Source organism: Symphalangus syndactylus, chromosome 13, assembly GCF_028878055.3.
Source record: "Symphalangus syndactylus isolate Jambi chromosome 13, NHGRI_mSymSyn1-v2.1_pri, whole genome shotgun sequence".
Taxonomy (NCBI): domain Eukaryota; kingdom Metazoa; phylum Chordata; class Mammalia; order Primates; family Hylobatidae; genus Symphalangus; species Symphalangus syndactylus.
The window spans coordinates 45,083,401-45,101,439 of NC_072435.2; the positions used below are offsets into that span (position 1 = coordinate 45,083,401).

Genomic DNA, 18,039 nt, shown 5'->3' on the forward strand with positions numbered 1-18,039 from the left:
GTTAACACTAACCCCGCAGGGCCCCTTGGGCTTTGCTGAGCTGAGGCCTGAGTTTTTCCTGCCCTGGCCCCCACTTCCTCCAGGCCACTTGGGGTTCTCATTTTGAATCTTGGTGCCCCTCATGATAGCGGCATGACTTCTCTGTGCCTCAGTTTCCCCCGATGCCAACCAGGGCTGCTCAGTGGCCTCTAGGGGCCAGGGTGAAGCATGGGAACAGGGTTGTGCTGCCTCTGGCCTGGCAGGAGCAGGTTGTGGCTGTGTGAGGGGCGGGGTGGGGGTCTGCACAGCTGCTGCTCGTCACAGACCCCGGTCTCCAGGAACAGCCCTAGACGTCAGTGCCCCAAGACTCTCCCTGAGCGTCAGCTCCCACACGCCCCCAGCAAAGTGGCCAGAGCACATCAGATGGAACACCCTGGAGTTGAGATATTTATTAACAGATGGGGGTGCTGGGGGCGGGCTCCTGCCCCCAGAGGGGATGCGGGGTGGATGCCAGGTGGGGAGGGCTGCAGGGCTCCTGGCCTCTGTCCTGGCTTCGTGGTCCTGACAGCTCTGGGCCAGCCTCAGGCGCTGGGAGTGTACTGTAGCACCAGCCTGTCAAAGTCGTTCTCCTTTAGCAAGACACATGGCGACACAGGGTGAGGGCGGGGTGTGGGGAGACAGGTGGAGGGAGAGAGAGAGAGGGCACATGTGAGCCCAGGCTGAGCTCCAGGCGCCCCCCGCCTGGCTCTCAGGGACAGGCCACCCCCGCCGCTCACCTTGGCCTGGTACTCCTTGATGAAGGGATGGGACCTGTGGGCGTCCTTCAGCTGGGACAGGTACCGGTTTGTCACCTGCAGGGGAGGCAGGGAGGCAGGTGAGCCGAACACAGGGACCCCACGGTGGCTCTGACCTGCAGGACGGGTGGATGGGGGTGAGAGCCACAGTACCCCAGGGGGCTCCTCACCCTGCCTTGGGACTAGGCTGATCTTGGAGAACCTTCAGGTCGGGGTGGAGGGACGGGCCTGCCCCTGGAGAAGCGCTGGCATGGAGCTGGCCTCCGTACATGGTGGGGAATGTATCGTGGTGTTCAGGGGAGCAGGTTGGGCAGGGCCTCAGGTGAGAATGGGTTGGGACCCCAGGCTGGGGTCCTAGGGTCTGGACATTAGGGTTGGCCTGGAGCCCTGGGGGCCGCTTACCTCGGGGGGCTTGCCCAGGTGCTGGGACAGGACGATGAGGTTAACCAGCGTCTCCGGGTAGCCACTATCCTGGAGACACAGGCAGACACGGGCAGGCAGGGTCAGCCACTCCAGCCCCCATGCCTGCCCGTCACCCCCACCTCAGGCAGCACCACACAAGGTCACCTCCTCAGAGGTAGGGTGGGACTGACACTGCCCACCGCTCTGCAAGGTGGAGATCTCAGATGATACGGTGCCAAGGGGCCAGCCGCCTCGCTGAGCCTCAGTTTCCCCATCTGTGGTCCAGCTGGGGCGTGACTCCTCATTTATAGAGACTTGGGAAGGTTGTATTTCTTCCACACATCTCAAAGCCATGGGGCCCAGACCCAGATGGCCTCAACTCCTGCTACACAATGAACCCCGAGGCCATGGGCGGACCTGCCACCCCTGCACCGGCTCCCAAGGAGCCTTGAAGGAAACCTCGGCAGGGGACCTCGCCTGAGCCACTCACTCAGGCTCCCAGCACACAGGACCCTAGGAGACATCTAGGCCAGGAGACCCAGCCAGAGCCCTGGTGTCTGCTTGGAGCACAGACACACCAACCAGGACGCGCCCGGACCCAGACCTGCCCACGGCGGCCCATGGCAGGGCACCTTTTTGGAGACTGGACTTTTCTGAGCCTCAGTCTCCACCATGAAGGGGGACACCAGCTTATGCTCACAGGAGCACCCATGAGGTGGCTCCAAAGGGAATTGGGGGGACCTGAGTGCCTCCCAAAACCCAGCAAGAAGGAAGGGTGACCACAGCCACAGGGAGGCCACCAGGGCCAAGAGGCATGGCCAGCCAGCCCCAGGTGGTGTTTCAGGAGACAAGGACAGAAGGGAGTCATCTAACTGGTGAGTCATGGAACGTGTCACCTGAGAGGTGTAACAAAAGCCCCCAGAGGATGCGGCCATGAACACAGAACACGCATCCAAGTGTTCTCAGGTGGCAGAGAGGGGCAGGGTGGTGGAGGAGGGCGCCAGTCTCGCCCCTGGGGCAGCAAGGGACACACAGCCTGAGATTGCGCATTAGGCTGGGAGTTCCTGACCAGCCCTGACTGCTCAGAGCTAAAGATGGACCCTGCTCAGGAGGAGCAGTACCCAGCCTATGATGGGGCCAGCCTGATACCCCTTGGCCTGCCCCGCTCTGCAAACAACTTTCTGATGATAACTCAGCCCCTGGAAAGTCAGACAGGGAGGAGGGCTTCACCAGTGTTTGTCAGTAGATTAAAACTGTTTCTCAACTGGGCACAGTGGTGCACATCTATCATCCCAGCACTTTAGAAAGCTGAGGAAGGTGAGAATTGCTTGAGCCCAGGAGTTCAAGACTAACCTGGACAACACAGTGAGACCCCATTTCTAACAAAAAATACAAAAATTGGCCATGCATGGTGGCATACCCTGTTTCAAAAAACAAACAAAAAACCCCCCAAAATTCGTTTCTCCAAAATGGAAAAAGCTTTGATGTCCTTTCTGATTATAAAAATAATAATCCAGGCCAGGCACAGTGGCTCACGCCTGTAATCCCAGTACTTTGGGAGGCTGAGGTGGGCAGATCATGAGGTCAGGAAATCAAGACCATCCTGGCTAACACGGCAAAATCCCGTCTGTACTAAAAATACAAAAAATTAGCTGGGCGTGGTGGTGGGTGCCTGTAATTCCAGCTCCTCAGGAGGCTGAGGCAGGAGAATGGCATGAACCCGGGAGGCAGAGCTTGCAGTGAGCCGACATCACACCACTGCACTCCAGCCTGGGCGACAGAGCAAGACTCCATCTCCAAAAAAAAAAAAAAAAGAATTCCACCAAGCATGGTGGCTCACACCTATAATCTTAATGCTTTGGGAGGCTGAGGTGGGACGACCACTTGAGGCCAAGAGTTCGAGACCAACCTGGGCAACACAGCAAGAACCCCGTCTTTACAAAATATATATATATTTTTAATTTAACATAATGTAAACTCTTCATAAAGACTGCAGATGGCCAGGTGTGGTGGCTCATGCCTATAATCCCAGCACTTTCGGAGGTGGGTGGATCACCTGAGATCAGGAGTTTGAGACCAGCCTGACCAACATGGCGAAACCCCGTCTCTACTAAAAATACAAAAATTAGTCAGGCGTGGTGGCAGGCGCCTGTAATCCCAACTACTTGGGAGGCTGAGGAAAAAGAATCACTTGAACCCAGGAGACGGAGGTTGCAGTGAGCTGAGATCACACCACTGCACTCCAGCCTGGGTGACAGAGTGAGACTCCATCTCAAAAAAAAGAAAGAAAGAAAGAAAGACTGCAGACATCAGGCAGGAGACGACTGCAGCCACCCTGGGCAGGCAGCGCTCTCTCAACGAAGAGCTCCTGTCCACAGCACGCTCTCCCCTAAATAAGGACTGGGAGTGTCTCTCTAATACTGAGTATGTACTCAGGTGAGGGGTCCCATGTGCAGACCCCGGGCCAGGCAGCTGAGGTGACAAGGATGGCTTAGACCACTGAGGCCCAGGCTGCCCAGATGCTCCATTTCTGTGAGGCTGGAATCTGGATTTCTTTGCAGGTGAGATCCCTGCTTTGTGGATCTCGCTGCTGACTGGGCCTTAGAAGCCCTGTGGGACCACACGCACACCCAGGGGGTCTCTGCTACACTTGTTTCTATCCGTCCCGACCCCGCCCTCTGGCCGCCTGGCCTTCCCTCCGTCCCCACTCTGGGACAGGCTAGTGCCTACCTTGTCTAGCGCCTCCTGCAGCAGGCCCTCGGCGGCTTCCCAGCGGCCCTGGGCCATGTGGCAGGCCGCCTGCCCATTGAGCAGCAGCAGGGTGGGTGAGCACTTGTCAGCCATCTCCTGGAGGATGTAGTAGGCATCCTGCAGCTTCTCACCGCCCTGCAGGGAGGCTCCCACATCATCGCCTGTGCCCCTGCTGCCCGGCCCTTCCCCCGTCGGCCCCCTCCCCTAGCGGGGGGACTCCAGCACTGCACAGAGATGAATCTGGTGTGCCCGCTTCAAGGCACAGCCATTCCACCATGGGGACTGCCCGTAACTTGCACTCTGCTGATGGGGCCTAAAGACTCACAGCCGCCTCCTGCCCCACCTCCCACACGACTCCCAGAGTGCTGAGTACATAGAGTTGGAATCTGGGGCTTCCAGGGCCTCAGTGCACAGGTGGCTGGGCCAGCGTCTGAGTGGGGACCACTGGGTCACTGGGCACATTAGAGGAGAAGGAGTCAGCTCTGTGACCAGCAGCCCTGACCTGTCTGCTTGCTCAGAACAGTGGGACACTCGCAGGGGGAGCCTGAGGCCAAGGCGGGCTGTGAAAACAGCTTAAACTACCCGAGAGGGCTGCCGGGGCCTGTCCTACCACACTAGAGGGGTCATTGGAAGTCCATCTGGGTGAGGCTTCAGCCCCGTGGTGGGCAGGAACGGGGAGCACATTTTTTTTTTTCTTTCCCAGAGTTTTGCTCTTGATGCTCAGGCTGGAGTGCAATGGCGGCGATCTTGGCTCACCACAACTTCCACCTCCCAGGTTCAAGCGATTCTCCTGCCTCAGCCTCCCGAGTAGCTGGGTTTACAGGTGCATGCCACCAAGCCCAGCTAATTTTGTATTTTTAGTAAAGACGGGGTTTCTCCATGTTGGTCAGTCTGGTCTCAAACCCTCAACCTCACATAATCCACCCGCCTCGGCCTCCCAAAGTGCTGGGATTACAGGGGTGAGCCACTGCACCCAGCCAGGAAGCACATTTTAACAGGCCCACACAAAAGAGTGGCTCAGAAAGGGGCCAAGTCCCAGAAACCAGGAGAGGGGCTGTTGCCAGGCGGAGGTGCCCAAGCCTGGGAGCCGAGGACATCTCCACCGCTGCTATGGGAACACTGAACCCCGTCCCTGGCTGGCGACCAGGACCCTGGAGAGCAAAGCTGAGTCACAGAAAACCCCAGGAAGCCCTGAGGGGAGGAGGGCCTGCCAGGCCAACCCAGACCCTGGAGTACCCCATGCGCCTCAGGCTCAGGAACCCCTGTCCCCGCCCCCACCATCTCTTTGCTCTGGCTCTGGCCAAGTCGCTTGGCTGTGAGAAGCCCACAATGGAGTCAAGGCTGAGTTGTGCCAGGCTGGCAGGGGGCCATGGCCTGATCCTGGAGCCCCACTGGAGTGGCCAGCAGCCTAGGCACAGGTGGGGGTGCCCACAGACCTTGCTCAGCCAGGTGCCTGCAATGCCCGCCCGCCTCATGGCCCAGGGCTCACCGTGGCCAGGCTGACCCAGGCAGTGGCGAGCTGGGTGAGGGTGGCGTCCTCGTCCAGGTCCTGCATTCTCTTCAGCTCCTTCCTGGGGCAGGGACAGATGACGGAGGGGATGAGTGGCCGAGGGCCCTGGCCTGGCCATCCCTGCCCTGTTCCCACTTGGGGCCCACCAGAGCCTGGGGATGGCCCCCGCTTTGTGCTCCACTGCATGCTCATACCCCACGACTAAGTGCCTGAGCCACCCTGCCCGTCCAACCACGTGCAGGCCCTGGGAAGGTGGGACTGGCGCCAGCTATGGCCCCCCGGGGTGGCTACCACAAGGTAGGGCTCGGGAGAGGCTCACTCCACGGAGGATGGAACGCAGGGAAGGGCGACGGAACTACAGTGTGAACAATTCTGAGGCAAGGGCTTTGGAAGCGGCAGTAGGGGAGTCCTGGACCCCCAGCCACGGCCTCCGACCTGGTGATGCCACGTGCAGGCCCCGCCAGCCCCATGGCACAGTTACAAGCTGGCCAAGTAACATGTTGCTCCGGGCACAACCTCCACTCTCCCTCCATGAAGCCCACCCTCACCCCGTGGGAGAGGCCCTGCCACCCACTGCACAGAGAGAAACTGAGGCACAGAGAGCCATGGCCCTCCTCCCTGGCAACATACTGCAGGGAAGGGCTGAGTGACGGCAAGCCACCCTCATGGAAAGGGAAGACAAGAGTAATGACAGCACCACAGACGCTCTGGGCCGTGGCTCAGTGCGGGTGGAGAGGGGTAGGAGGGCTCACCGGGCGAGGTCCAGGCGGTCCAGCTTCAGCAGGATCTGCACTGTCATGGCTGTGCTGCAGGACAGGGCGGGGGGGGGCGGTCAGCGGGTGGCCACAGACACATTGCATGGCCGCTCCACACCCAGGGCTCACTGTGTGTCTGGGATGTTCCTAAGTCCTGTGCTTAGGACCACCAGCCCCGCCCAGCAGAGGGGGACACCCTCACTCCCACATTTCACCGCTCAGCTTCCTCGGGCCCAGGAGCTCTGGGGGGTACCGAGGATGGGGTTCCAGGCCCCGGCCCACTCACTGCCCATCTGGAGAAGCAGCCTCCATGGGCTGTGCTTGCAGATGGAGGGCCCTGCCCGGACTCAACACCCTGGAAGCGTCGACGCTCAGGAACAAGGCCCTAGAGGAGGGCCACGCACCCGCCCCTGCACCTGCACCTGCAGCAGAGCCCTGGGGCCACCCACTCTCTGCAGGTCCCCTCGTTCCCTCATCCCTCTCGGCCCCAGGTGGCTGTGACCACGAATTACTCGTGAGGCCTCTTGTTCTTGTTTTCCCGCCAACAGGAGCCAGCACCTGGACTAGCACCGAGTCTGCTGGCTCGCCGACAGCGTGACATCCCCATTTATTTTCTTTTTTGTATGTGAGACAGGGTCTGGCTCTGCCACCCAGGCTGGAGTGCAGTGGCACCATCATGGCTCACTGCAGCCTCCACCTCCCAGGCTCAAGGGATATTCCTGCTTCCGCCTCCCAAGTAGCTGGAAACATAGGTGCATGTCACCATGCCTGGCTGCACCCTGCAATTCTAAGCCCTCTGTGGATGGAGGTGGGATGGGAGCAGATCCACAGCGACCATGAAATGCCCAGCTTGCAACTCACAGTGGAAGGCAGGCACTGCAGGGACAGCTCACGGGGAAGAACTGACACACTTTCTGTGACCAGTGCCCTGGACATGGCCCGGAGTCACATCCTAGGGTGGAGGGGGGCACCAACCTTGCAGGGCTTCAGCACCCCAACCCCAGAGGGCTCTGGAGGAGGGCTGGTGTGGGGGACCTGGGGAGGCCTGAGACTGGGCCCAGGGCTGAGACACAGAAGGCTTCGTGGGGGGTGGGGACACAGAAACCGAGCAGAGACAAAGCTGCTTTCTGCTCTGCCCTTGGGAACAGAGGGTTTGCAGCCTGGGCACCGTGTCCTTGGATCCGCAGCCTGGTGTGCAGATGGGAGTGCCTCCCACACTGGGCAGGGGAGCTGGAGCCTGGACAGCAGGCCAGGGCCTCATTTCAGCACCACCTCATTCTCTGCTCCCATGACGACAGCCAGTGAGGCCGTGCGCAGCCTGGAGATGTGGCAGGGGACATTTGCCTCCCTGGGCTGTCCCCAGAGCAGGGCGGCCACTCACCACTCCAGGCTGTCCCCCTGGTGCAGCGCACGCAGGGCGGCATCTGGGTTCTGGTCGTGGAGATAGATGGAGGCGGCCATGAGCAGGAAGGTGGTGTTGGTCACGTCCACGCTCCTGCTCATCTCTCGGTCCAGCTCGGCCACGATGCTGTCCCTGCAAGACACAGATGCTCAAGACCCATAGCTGGGGTGGCCTCTGTGGGACCTCAGAGGGTCCCCTTCCTTGGGAGCAGACAGGTCCAGAGAGGGTGAGCCAGGCCCTGGGGGTGCAGAGCAGCAGCAGGCCGAGCATCGAGCTGTTCCAACACGTCCTCCCTCCGTTCCTATGAAGCACCTCTCATGTTGGGCCAGGCAAGGACCCAAGGCCGGGAGATGTGGGGTGGAGTGCTCCAAGAGGACGTAAGGAGGCACCGCCAGTCTCACACCAACCTCACCCACCTTCCTGAGGAGGCTGGTGGGCCCAGCTGGGCTTCAAGGCCACGTCTTCTAGCAGGAGGTCAGCCTGGGTGCTGAGGAGCCGTGCAGAAGGATGGGAGCCCTGGGGCACCCCCACTGCCAGGGCGGCTGCCCTCAGTCCCTGAGAGCCCAGTGTGCTGGCTGCACCCTGAAGATGGCCAGTGTGTTACGGGCCAGGGCCAGGCTTGAGCCCAGGCGAGGCTGAGGACCAGCTCGGCTCCAAGGGCACAGGTCACCCATGCCTCCGTGTCCCTAACTGGACCCAGACCCTCCATTCCCCATGGCTACTGAGCAGCTAAAAAGAGAAGGCAGGTGAGGGGGCCACCCTAGACCGAAGCTGGTGTTCTTCTGGGTTCAAACGTGGCTCTGTGACCGCATAAGCATCCACGTGCGTCTGGGGGCTGTCTGCCCAGGGCCTGTGTCTGAGTTGTCACTGAGGGCATGGCATGTCTGATACCAACCAGGCTCCTGAGGGCTTGCCACAGTGCCAGGCCCAGCGGACAAGTGGCTTCAGGTCTCAGTCTGTTCCCCATGCTGAGGGACCACGTTACAAGACAAGTGGCTTCAGGTCTCAGTCTGTCCCCATGCTGAGGGACCATGGTACAGGACAAGTGGCTTCAGGTCTCAGTCTGTCCCCATGCTGAGGGACCATGGTACAGGGATCACGCAGGGGAGGAGCAAGGAGCTCCTTTTTTTTTTTTTTTTTTTTTTTGAGACGGAGTTTCGCTCTTGTTGCCTAAGCTGGAGCGCAATGGCGCAATCTCAGCTCACCGCAACCTCTGCCTCCCGGGTTCAAGCGATTCTCCTGCCTCAGCCTCCCAAGTAGCTGGAATCACAGACACCATATCCTGTTAATTCTGTATTTTTAGTAGAAATGGGGTTTCACCACGTTGGCCAGGCTGGTCTTGAAAACTCCTGACCTCAGGTGATCTGCCCACCTCGGCCTCTCAAAGTGCTGGGATTACAAGTATGAGCCACTGCGCCCAGCCCTCCTTTTATCTCTTAAAAGGACACAAGTCCTTGGCTTTGGGGCCCACCCTAAATCCAGCATGTCTTCATCTCCTTATCTCTTAATTTGATCGGCAAAGACCCTTTTTCCAAATGATAGCATGTGGGATAGGATATGGACGCACCTTTTGGGGGACACCATTCACCCCACCATGCTGCCTCTGCCCAGGAGTTAGCTCCCAGGAACCCCAGGTTTGAGTGAAGGGAGGCGGTAGTTGGGGCACTGCCTCCGTGGGCCAAGGAAGAGCAGGATCACAGCAGAGTCTCCCCGTGTCAGACCCTCACTCCGACCCCACAGCAGGAGGGGGCAAGGTTCCTGGGTCCCCACAGCCCAGCCCCCTTTCCCCTTGGCTGCCACCCATGGGCGTTTGAGCAACGCTGGCCTGTGGCTCAGGGGCAGGACAGGCGTGGCCTCACCCACCCTCCCACTCCACTCCAGGGGAGACACTGGTAGGTTGCAGTCCTGGACTAGCTGGGACTAGAAAACTGATAGGATTTGGGAGGCTGAGGTGGGCAGACGGCCTAAGCTCAGGAGTTCGAGACCACCCTGGGCAACATGGTGAAATCCAGTCTCTGCTAAAATACAAAAATTAGCTGGGCGTGGTGGCACGCGGCTGTAGTCCTAGCTACTCAGGAGGCTGAGGCACAAGAATCACTTGAACCCAGGAGGCGGAGGTGGCAGTGAGCTGAGATCGCACCACTGCACTCCAGCCTGGTGACAGAGTGAGACTCCGTCTCTAAATAAATAAATAAATAAGAAAACTGATGGGAGGGCCCTGCCCCTTCTGCGCCCTGGGCTATCTTGGGGCTCTGGGTGGTGCAGAGGGCTGCTCAGTAATTGATATTTTCAGTTCTAGGTTCAGAGAGTGCCTTGTGGTCCATGAGGGCGTGTGCCCACACAGCACTGTCTCTGACCCTCCCCTTTGAAGCAGGATCCATCACCAGCCCCCCACAGCTGTGCAAGTGAGGGAAACTGAGGCACAAAGCAGCAGGGGAGCAGAGGGGAGAGGCGCCTAATCTGAGGGATGCTGTGTGCTGCACGCCATGCCCCCGCCCACCCAGGTTCATAACCAACAGGCCTTGGAGAAGGCCCCACGGCCCAGGCCAACCCATTCTCCGGGGCCTCACCTCCGGCTCTCGTGGGCGAGGTAGTCAGCGAACATGCGCACGGCCTGGAGCTCAGGGACCGAGGAGGGCTTGATCTCGTCCAGGACCACGCCGAACTTCCTCTGCAGTAGGGACAAGGCGTCAGCTGCACCCATCTGCCCCAGAGGATTTCTACGTCTTCAGCTTGGCAGGGAGAGCCCCAGACAGGAAGCCCCTGCCCCACCAGGGACCCCTCAGCCCACCAAGGGCCACCCCCACGGCAGTACACTGTGGAGGTCGGTGTGGCGTCACCTGTCATGAGCAGCCAGGTGTGCCCTCATCTGCAGGGCCACACTGCCCATGCCTTGAGCTGGGGACCCTGGCAGGTTACTGCCTATCCCCTGGCAGCTGTCCACCTCTGGTGGTGAGGTGAAGGGCGTGTCACCTGGGGGCAGGGCAGCAACAGTTATGGGGGTTGTGACATGCGCTTCTATAAAGCAGGACATGCCCCCAGCCAGCCCTGCCCACCTACTGGCCCTCCGAGGATGCCCAGACTGATACCACTGTCACATCTGCAGCCGGGGGCCCATCCCTCACTGTGTTCCCTCCTAGGTGGTTCCCCATTCTTTTTTTTTTTTTTTTTTTGAGACGGAGTCTCGCTCTGTCACCCAGGCTGGAGTGTAGTGGCGCAATCTCGGCTCACTGCAAGCTCCGCCTCCCGGGTTCACGCCATACTCCTGCTTCAGCCTCCTGAGTAGCTGGGACTACAGGCGCCCGCCACCACGCCCGGCTAATTTTTTTGTATTTTTAGTAGAGACGGGGTTTCACTGTGTTAGCCAGGATGGTCTCGATCTCCTGACCTTGTGATCCACCTGCCTCGGCCTCCCAAAGTAATCCCAACAAGCTGGGATTACAGGCGTAAGTCACTACGCCTGGCCTTTTTTTTTTGAGATGGAGTTTCGCTCTTGTTGCCCAGGCTGGAGTGCAATGGCATGACCTCAGCTCACCGAAACCTCTGCCTCCCAGGTTCAAGCAATTCTCATGCCTCAGCCTCCCGAGTAGCTGGGATTACAGGCATGCACCACCACACCCAGCTAATTCTGTATTTTTAGTAGAGACAGGGTTTCTCCATGTTGAGGCTGGTCTCGAACTCCTGACCTTAGGTGATCCGCCCACCTCAGCCTCCCGAGGTGCTGGGATTACAGGCGTGAGCTACCAGGCCCAGCCCCTATTCTTATTTTTTTAGAGACAAGGTCTTGCTCTGTTGTCCAAGCTGGAGTGCAATGGCATGACCACGGCTCACTGTAGTCTTGACCTCCTGGGCTCAACCGATCCTCCTGCCACAGCCTCCCAAGTAGCTGGGACTCCAGGCACATGCCACCATGCCTGGCTTATTTTTTAATTTTTTTTGTAGAGATGGAGGTCTCACTATGTTGCCCAGGCTGGTCTTGAACTCCTGGCTTCAAGTGATCCTCCCACCTCAGCCTCCCAAAGTGCTGGGATTACAGGTGTGAGCCACTGTGCCTGGCTCCTACCAATTATTTTAGAAAAAAAAAATCAGCTGGGTGCGTTGGCTCACGCCTGTAATCTCAGCACTTTGGGAGGCTGAGGCAGGTGAGTCACGAGGTCAGGAGTTCGAGACCACCCTGGCTAATGTGGTGAAACCACGTGTCTATTAAAAATATAAAAATTAGCCGGGCGTGGTGGCACGCACCTATAATCCCAGCTACTCAGGAGGCTGAGGCAAGAGAATCATTTGAACCCAGGAGGTGGAGGTTGCAGTGAGCTAAGATCGAGTATGACAGAGCAAGAATTCGTCTCAAAAAAAAAAAAAAAAAAAAAAAAAATCAAGAAGCTGTGACCCAGGCCCCCTGGCCTGGCAGTCTCGGGCCTCCGTGACACAGCCACCTTCACATGCTGCCTGCACTGGCTGTTCACAGTCACTGGACACTGCAGGCCTGGGTCCCTGCTTTGCCTGGGTCCCTGCTTTGTTTACTGTCCCTGCCACCCACTCTGTGGTGCCTTCCTGTCCCCAGCCCCACCCTCTACTCTGTTCATCACTCTCGCCCCCGGCCAAGGCCCGCACTCACCTGCGCAAGGTACGCTCTATACAGGAAGACGTCCCTCTCCACGTCTCTCTCTGGGCTTGACAGCTGTGGGAACCAATGTGGGTCAGGATGCACAGTGGGAGGCCCAGTGCAGCCCACACAGGGTTGAGCATGACAGACAGGCCCCTGTACACTGGGACACGCGGCTTCTCCGGCAGGGTTGGAGGTCTGAATCCCAGCCCTGATCCTCCACAGCCCGAGTGGCCTCTGCTAGGGGTACCTTACATGGGGGGTGCTGATCTCATCCCGTGCTGTCACCACCCTAGGAAGGAGGCTTGCTCCCAAGTTCAGTGTCTGCTCCAGCCACACTTAAGAAGCCAGGGTGGCGCCCATACCTCTAACTTCTGGACATGCGGCCACTGTGGCTTGATTCTGTTCTGCTTTTGTCTCAAGAGATTTTGAGCTCAGTTTGGCTGCCCCAGTTTGGTGACATCTGTGTCCAGCCCTGGCCAGGGGAGACCCTGGGAACAGCTCTGTACTTGGGCCACACCCTCACAGCCCAGCCACTGCACAGAACTGAGGAGCAAGAGGGAGGTGACCTGTGGCAACATCCATTTTGGGACGATAAGGAAGCTGCCCCTGAGCCCAGGCCAGGCAGGGAGGCTGGGGCCCCTCCTCCAGAACACAGCTTTGCATGCTGCCCCCGGAGGCTGGCTGACTTCCCGGGGTGCCCACAGAAGGTGGGCACAGTGCAGCTCAGCCTGTAGCCTGAGGGTGCTCACTCAGGCCCCTAGGGGCTTTGAGAGGAAAGTACAGTTGGGAAGGGGCCCAGCCACCTCGGCATCGCCACTCCAACAACCTCTAAACGGAGGGGACTGAGAAGGCTGTCAGCAAGAGGGCCTGCCAGCTGTCAAGGCACAGGATCAAAGGACCTGGTGCCCAAACCAGGGGGAGTCACTCTGCCCTGTCCTCTGAAGCCGAGAACCACAGATTCCAAGCCACATCTCTTCCTTCTCCCCAGCCTGAGGGAGGAGCGTGGATGTCAAACGTGTCCTCATCCCAGGCCGCTGCAGACCTGGCCCCAGCCTGACTCAGGCTGCCATTGCCAAGAGACCCCAGCAGCTTCTGCTCAGGCCCTGGTGGCCAGAGTGGGTATCTGGCTGTGATTTGGAACAAGATGCCATCGAAATAACTCCTAGAAGAATGTCAAAGGCACGTGGAGGGTGGAGGCTGCAGAAATCGAGCCCTGCAAATGGGATGGACAGGTGAAAGATGTACCTTCTCAAGTATGCAAAGAAACATATCATAGGCCGGGCATGGCAGCTCATGCCTGTAATCCCAGCACTTTGGGAGGCCGAGGCGGGTGGATCATTAGAGGTCAGGAGTTCCAGACCAGCCTGGCCAACATGGTGAAACCCCACCTCTACTTAAAAATACAAAAACTAGCCAGGTGTGGTGGCGGGCTCCTGTAATCCCAGCTGCTCAGGAGGCTGAGGCAGGGGAATCACTTGAACCCGGGAGGTGGAGGCTGTAGTGAGCTGAGATCACACCATTGCACACCAGCCTAGGCGACAGAGCAAGACTCCGTCTCAATAAAAAATACATAAGTAACTCTCAATCAACCTTCTGAGGTGGACATCAGTTAGGTGACTAGCCCAGGGCCGCATGCCACCCTCAGTTAAAAAAGAGACAGGCCAGGTGTGGTGGCTCACACCTGTAATCCCAGTGCTTTGGGAGGCCAAAGCAGGAGCACTGCTTGAGCCCAGGAGTTTGAGACCAGCATAGGCAACATAGCAAAAAGCAAAGTCTTTTTTTTTTTTTTTGATGGAGTCTTGCTCCGTCACCCAGGCTGGAGTGCAGTGGTGTGATCTCGGCTCACTACAACCTCTGCCGCCTGGGTTCAAGAGATTTTTCTGCCTCAGCCTCTCGACTAGCTGGAACCATATGTATTTTTAATAGAGACGGGGTTTCACCATATTGGCCAGGCTGGTCTTGAACTCCTGACCTTGTGAACCAGCTGCCTCGGCCTCCCAAAGTGCCGGGATTACAGACATGAGCCACCGCGCCTGGTCTGAGACCCTGTGTCCATAAAAAAATTTTAAATATTAGCCGGGAGTGGTAGCGTGCACCTGTAGTCCCAGCAACTTGGGAGGCTCATGAAGGAGGATCGCTTGAGCCTGGGAGGTTGAGGCTACAGTGGACTATGATCATGCCACTGCACTGCACTCCACTCCAGCCTGGGTGACAGAGTGAGACCGTGTCTATCTTTAGGGAAAAAGAAAAGAGACAAAAGCTGGCTGTTGGGCTTTCAAAGTGAGGACACAGTGGGGCGCCACGGGGGGCACCAGGGTGGCCTCAGCTGCCCCTGTGTGAATTGCAGGTGCCCAGGAGACTGTGTGTGCAGAAGTGCTCAGAGGCTGCAGAGTGCACTGGAGAGACAAGAGTGCCAGGAAGCATAACAACAACAAATGTGCAGACCGTGACCCTGACGTGAGGCTCTGGAACTGTTGTGGCTTTCCTCGACTCCCATCAGGACGCATGTGTGTCCCCGGGATGGGAGAGCACTGCTCCTCAACCCCAAGGCCTCACTAGGATCACCTGGGAGCCCAGAAACCAGCAAAGCCAGGAGGCCACGTCCACCAAGGACACCTGGCCCTAGGATGGCCCCCGCACTGGCCCTAGGTGGCTTAAGATGTGGCCATGGTTGAGGAATCAGCGTACTGTTTGGGAAGGCGGATGACAGGATGGGGGCCCTGTAGCTGGAAACCTTGGGGGTAGTAACTCCTCCCTTCTGTCCCTATAGCCAGTGTTCTGACCACACTGGGCAAGGCCTATGAGCTGCTTCAACCCCAACAGCTGGGCGGTGCCTGCCATCTTGTGGGCAACTGGCAAACGTCAGAAACCCAGAAATGTCATGATGGTAGCCTAGTGCTGGGGGCAGTAAAGGGCAAAGACATGCCAGGTGCTCTCCCTGGGGCCATCTCAGGTGGGACTGAGGTTGCTCAGGCCACTGTCATGAACTACCACAGACCAGATGGCTTAAAAAATGTATTCCTCAAAAATTAGCCAGGTGTGGTGGCGCACGCCTGTAATCCCACCTACTTGGGAGGCTGAGGCAGGAGAATCGCTTGAACCCAGGAGGCAGAGGTTGTAGTGAGCTGAGATCGTGCCACTACACTCCAGCCTGGGCAACAGAGCAAGACTACATCTCAAAAAAAAAAAAAAAAAAATTAGCTGGGTGTGGTGGCAGGCATCTGTAATCCCAGCTACTCAGGAGGCTGAGGCAGGAGAATCGCTTGAACCCAAGAGGAGGAGGATGCAGTGAGCTGAGATTGTGCCACTGCACTCCAGCCTGAGTGACACAGAATGAGACTCTGTCTCAAAAAAAAAAAAAAAAAAGTATACCTTCACAGTCACAGTCCTGGAGGCCAGAAGTCCCAAATCAAGGAAGGTGTCAGCAGGGCCACACTCCTTTCAAAGGCTCTAGGGGAGGATGCTTCCCTGCCTCTCCCAGCTTTTGGTGACTGTGACATTCCTCAGCTTGTAGCCACATCACTCCCATCTCTGCCTCCGTCATCTCTGTGTCTCAAATCTCTCCCTCTGCCTTCTTTTTTTTTCTTTTTCCAGTGGCGGGTTCTGGTGAAGACAAGAAAGCCTACTAGACACATTCTTTCTTTTTTTTTTTTTTGAGATAGGGTCTCACTTTTGACACAGCAAGAGCACCATCATCTCAGACAAACACTGCCACTTTTTAAGTTCCAGCTCCCTTTCTAGCCTCATGCATTTTAAGGAAATTTCTTTTTTTTTTTTTTGAGACGATTCTCACTCTTGTCTCCTACACTCGAATGCAATGGCTCGATCTCGGCTCACTGCAACCTCCACCTCCCAGGTTCAAACGATTCTCCTGCCTCTGCCTCCCAAGTAGCTGGGATTAAGGTGCCTGCCACCACACCCGGCTAATTTTTGTATTTTTTAGTAGAGACAGGGTTTCACCAAGTTGGTCGGGCTGGTCTCGAACTCCTGACTTCAGGTGATCCGCCCCTCAGCCTCCCAAAGTGCTGGGATTACAAGTGTGAACCACTGCGCCCGGCCAGGAAATCACTTCCAACTACAAGCAGCCAGAAAGAGGAGACAGTAAAACACAGAAAGACAGCTCGGGCAGAGAGAGAGTGGGGAGAAAGGTTTCTTGGGTAACTGCCAAACTTCACCCTCATACAATGGGCCCCAGTAAAACAGTGGGCCTTAATAAGCACATTCCTTTCCCTTCAGGTGCACTAAAATAGGGAAGCTAAAAGCAGACTAGGGGGGTATGCCTGCAGCTGCAGAAAGATGTATGGGAGGCTGGGCGCAGTGGCTCACACCTGTAATCCCAACACTTTGGTAGGCCAAGGCGGGCAGATCACAAGGTCAAGAGATGGAGACCATCCTGGCTAACATGGTGAAACCCTGTCTCTACTAAAAATACAAAAGTTAGCTGGGCCATGGTGGCGCGCACCTGCAATCCCAGCTACTCAGGAGGCTGAGAAAGGAGAATTGCTTGAACCTGGGAGGCGGAGGTTGCAGTGAGCCAAGATCACCCCACTGCACTCCAGCCTGGCGACAGCGCGAGACTCCATCTCAAAAAAAAAAAAAAAAAAAAAAAAAGAAAAGAAAAAGAAAAAAGAAAGATGTATAGATGTATGGGAAGAGACACACAAATCTCCCTCCCAGATAAGCATAACAAAGAGACACAGAAGCAGTTCAAGCCTCTGATAAACTCTCCGACCCTGAATCCTTAAAAACTCAGTCTGTAAAAGAGTGTGCCTCTGACCCAGCTAGGCCAGAAGGCGCCTCTCAGGTTTGTTTTCTCTAAAATAAACCTGTCTTGACTAGCAAGCCACCTTTCGTGTTTCTTTCCTCTTTAATTCTTACAACTTTTGTCACCCAGGCTGGAGGGCAGTGGCGCGATCTCGGTTCACTGCAACCTCGGCCTCCGGGTTGAAGCAATTCTCCTGTCTCAGCCTCCCGGTAGCTGAGATTACAGGTGCCCGCCACCACGCCCGGCTAATTTTTGTATTTTTGGCAGACCCATGGTTTCTCCACGTTGCCCAAGCTGGTCTCGAACTCCTGGGCGCATGAGATCCGCCCGCCTCGGCCTCCCAAAGCGCCAGAATTAGAGGCGTTTGAGCCACTGCGCTGAGAAACTGTGTTATCATTCTGAGTCCAGCGGAATACAGTGCCTGTCCATAAAAGTGCTCAATGAAGAATGAACGTATGAATGGGTAAGCTATGGGAGAAATAACCAGGCTCGATGGGCAGGGAAACGTCCTTCTCTGAACTTTAGGGTTCTCATTCGTAAAATGAGGATAAGCAACAGTCTCTATCTCACGGAAACTGAAGGTATGGCTGAACAAAATACACTTAGTGTCACTACAGTGGCATAAACACCTCCCTTACTCAAAACGCCTTCAAGGGCGTAGAGCGAACGCTGTACGAGTGAGCAGTACCGTAAACTGGTACTGCTCTGGATTCTGTCATGGGACAGTGATTACTTCTCACTGAACTGTGGAAGAGGTGCCCAAAAAACGCGAGAAGAAAAGAGAAAGTTTTTAGACGCAGAACGCGGTTCGCGGCCATCAGGAAGCGTCCTCCGCCTCCGCCCCCAGCGTCCCCGCGCCCCTGCGCGGCCGCACCTTCACCCGCTGCGCCTCGTTTATGCACTGCTGGTAGCTGCCGATGTAGAAGGCGTTCTTCACGTCGAACAGCTCGTCTACCTCCCCGGAGCCGCCGGAGGCCGGGCCGGGGGCCGGAGGCGCCATGTCGCTGTCTTCTCACCCGCTCCTCTTCCTTGAAAGACACGTCGGCCGGAAGCAAGACACCTACACAGGCAC

The 18,039-nt window shown here is 57.3% G+C and overlaps 1 protein-coding gene across 4 annotated transcripts; it reads right to left on the reverse strand.

The window, feature by feature from the left end:
* Positions 1–413: 413 nt before the first annotated feature.
* COPE (COPI coat complex subunit epsilon) lies at positions 414–18,020 on the reverse strand. Of its 4 annotated transcripts, XM_055237170.2 has the most exons (11): positions 17,842–17,978; positions 12,212–12,274; positions 10,164–10,264; positions 7,573–7,725; positions 6,478–6,546; positions 6,189–6,242; positions 5,416–5,497; positions 3,906–4,061; positions 1,176–1,244; positions 756–830; positions 414–608 (listed from the first exon to the last, which is right to left on the reverse strand). In XM_055237170.2, the coding sequence occupies exons 1-11, from the start codon at positions 17,965–17,967 to the stop codon at positions 561–563; spliced, it is 996 nt and encodes a 331-aa protein (XP_055093145.1). In that variant the 5' UTR covers positions 17,968–17,978; the 3' UTR covers positions 414–560. The 4 variants fall into 4 exon arrangements, with proteins under 4 accessions (XP_055093145.1, XP_055093146.1, XP_055093147.1 ...); XM_055237171.2 differs by lacking the exon at positions 6,478–6,546 and having other exon boundaries at positions 17,842–18,020; XM_055237172.2 differs by lacking the exons at positions 6,478–6,546; positions 7,573–7,725.
* Between the last annotated feature and the right edge of the window lie 19 nt (positions 18,021–18,039).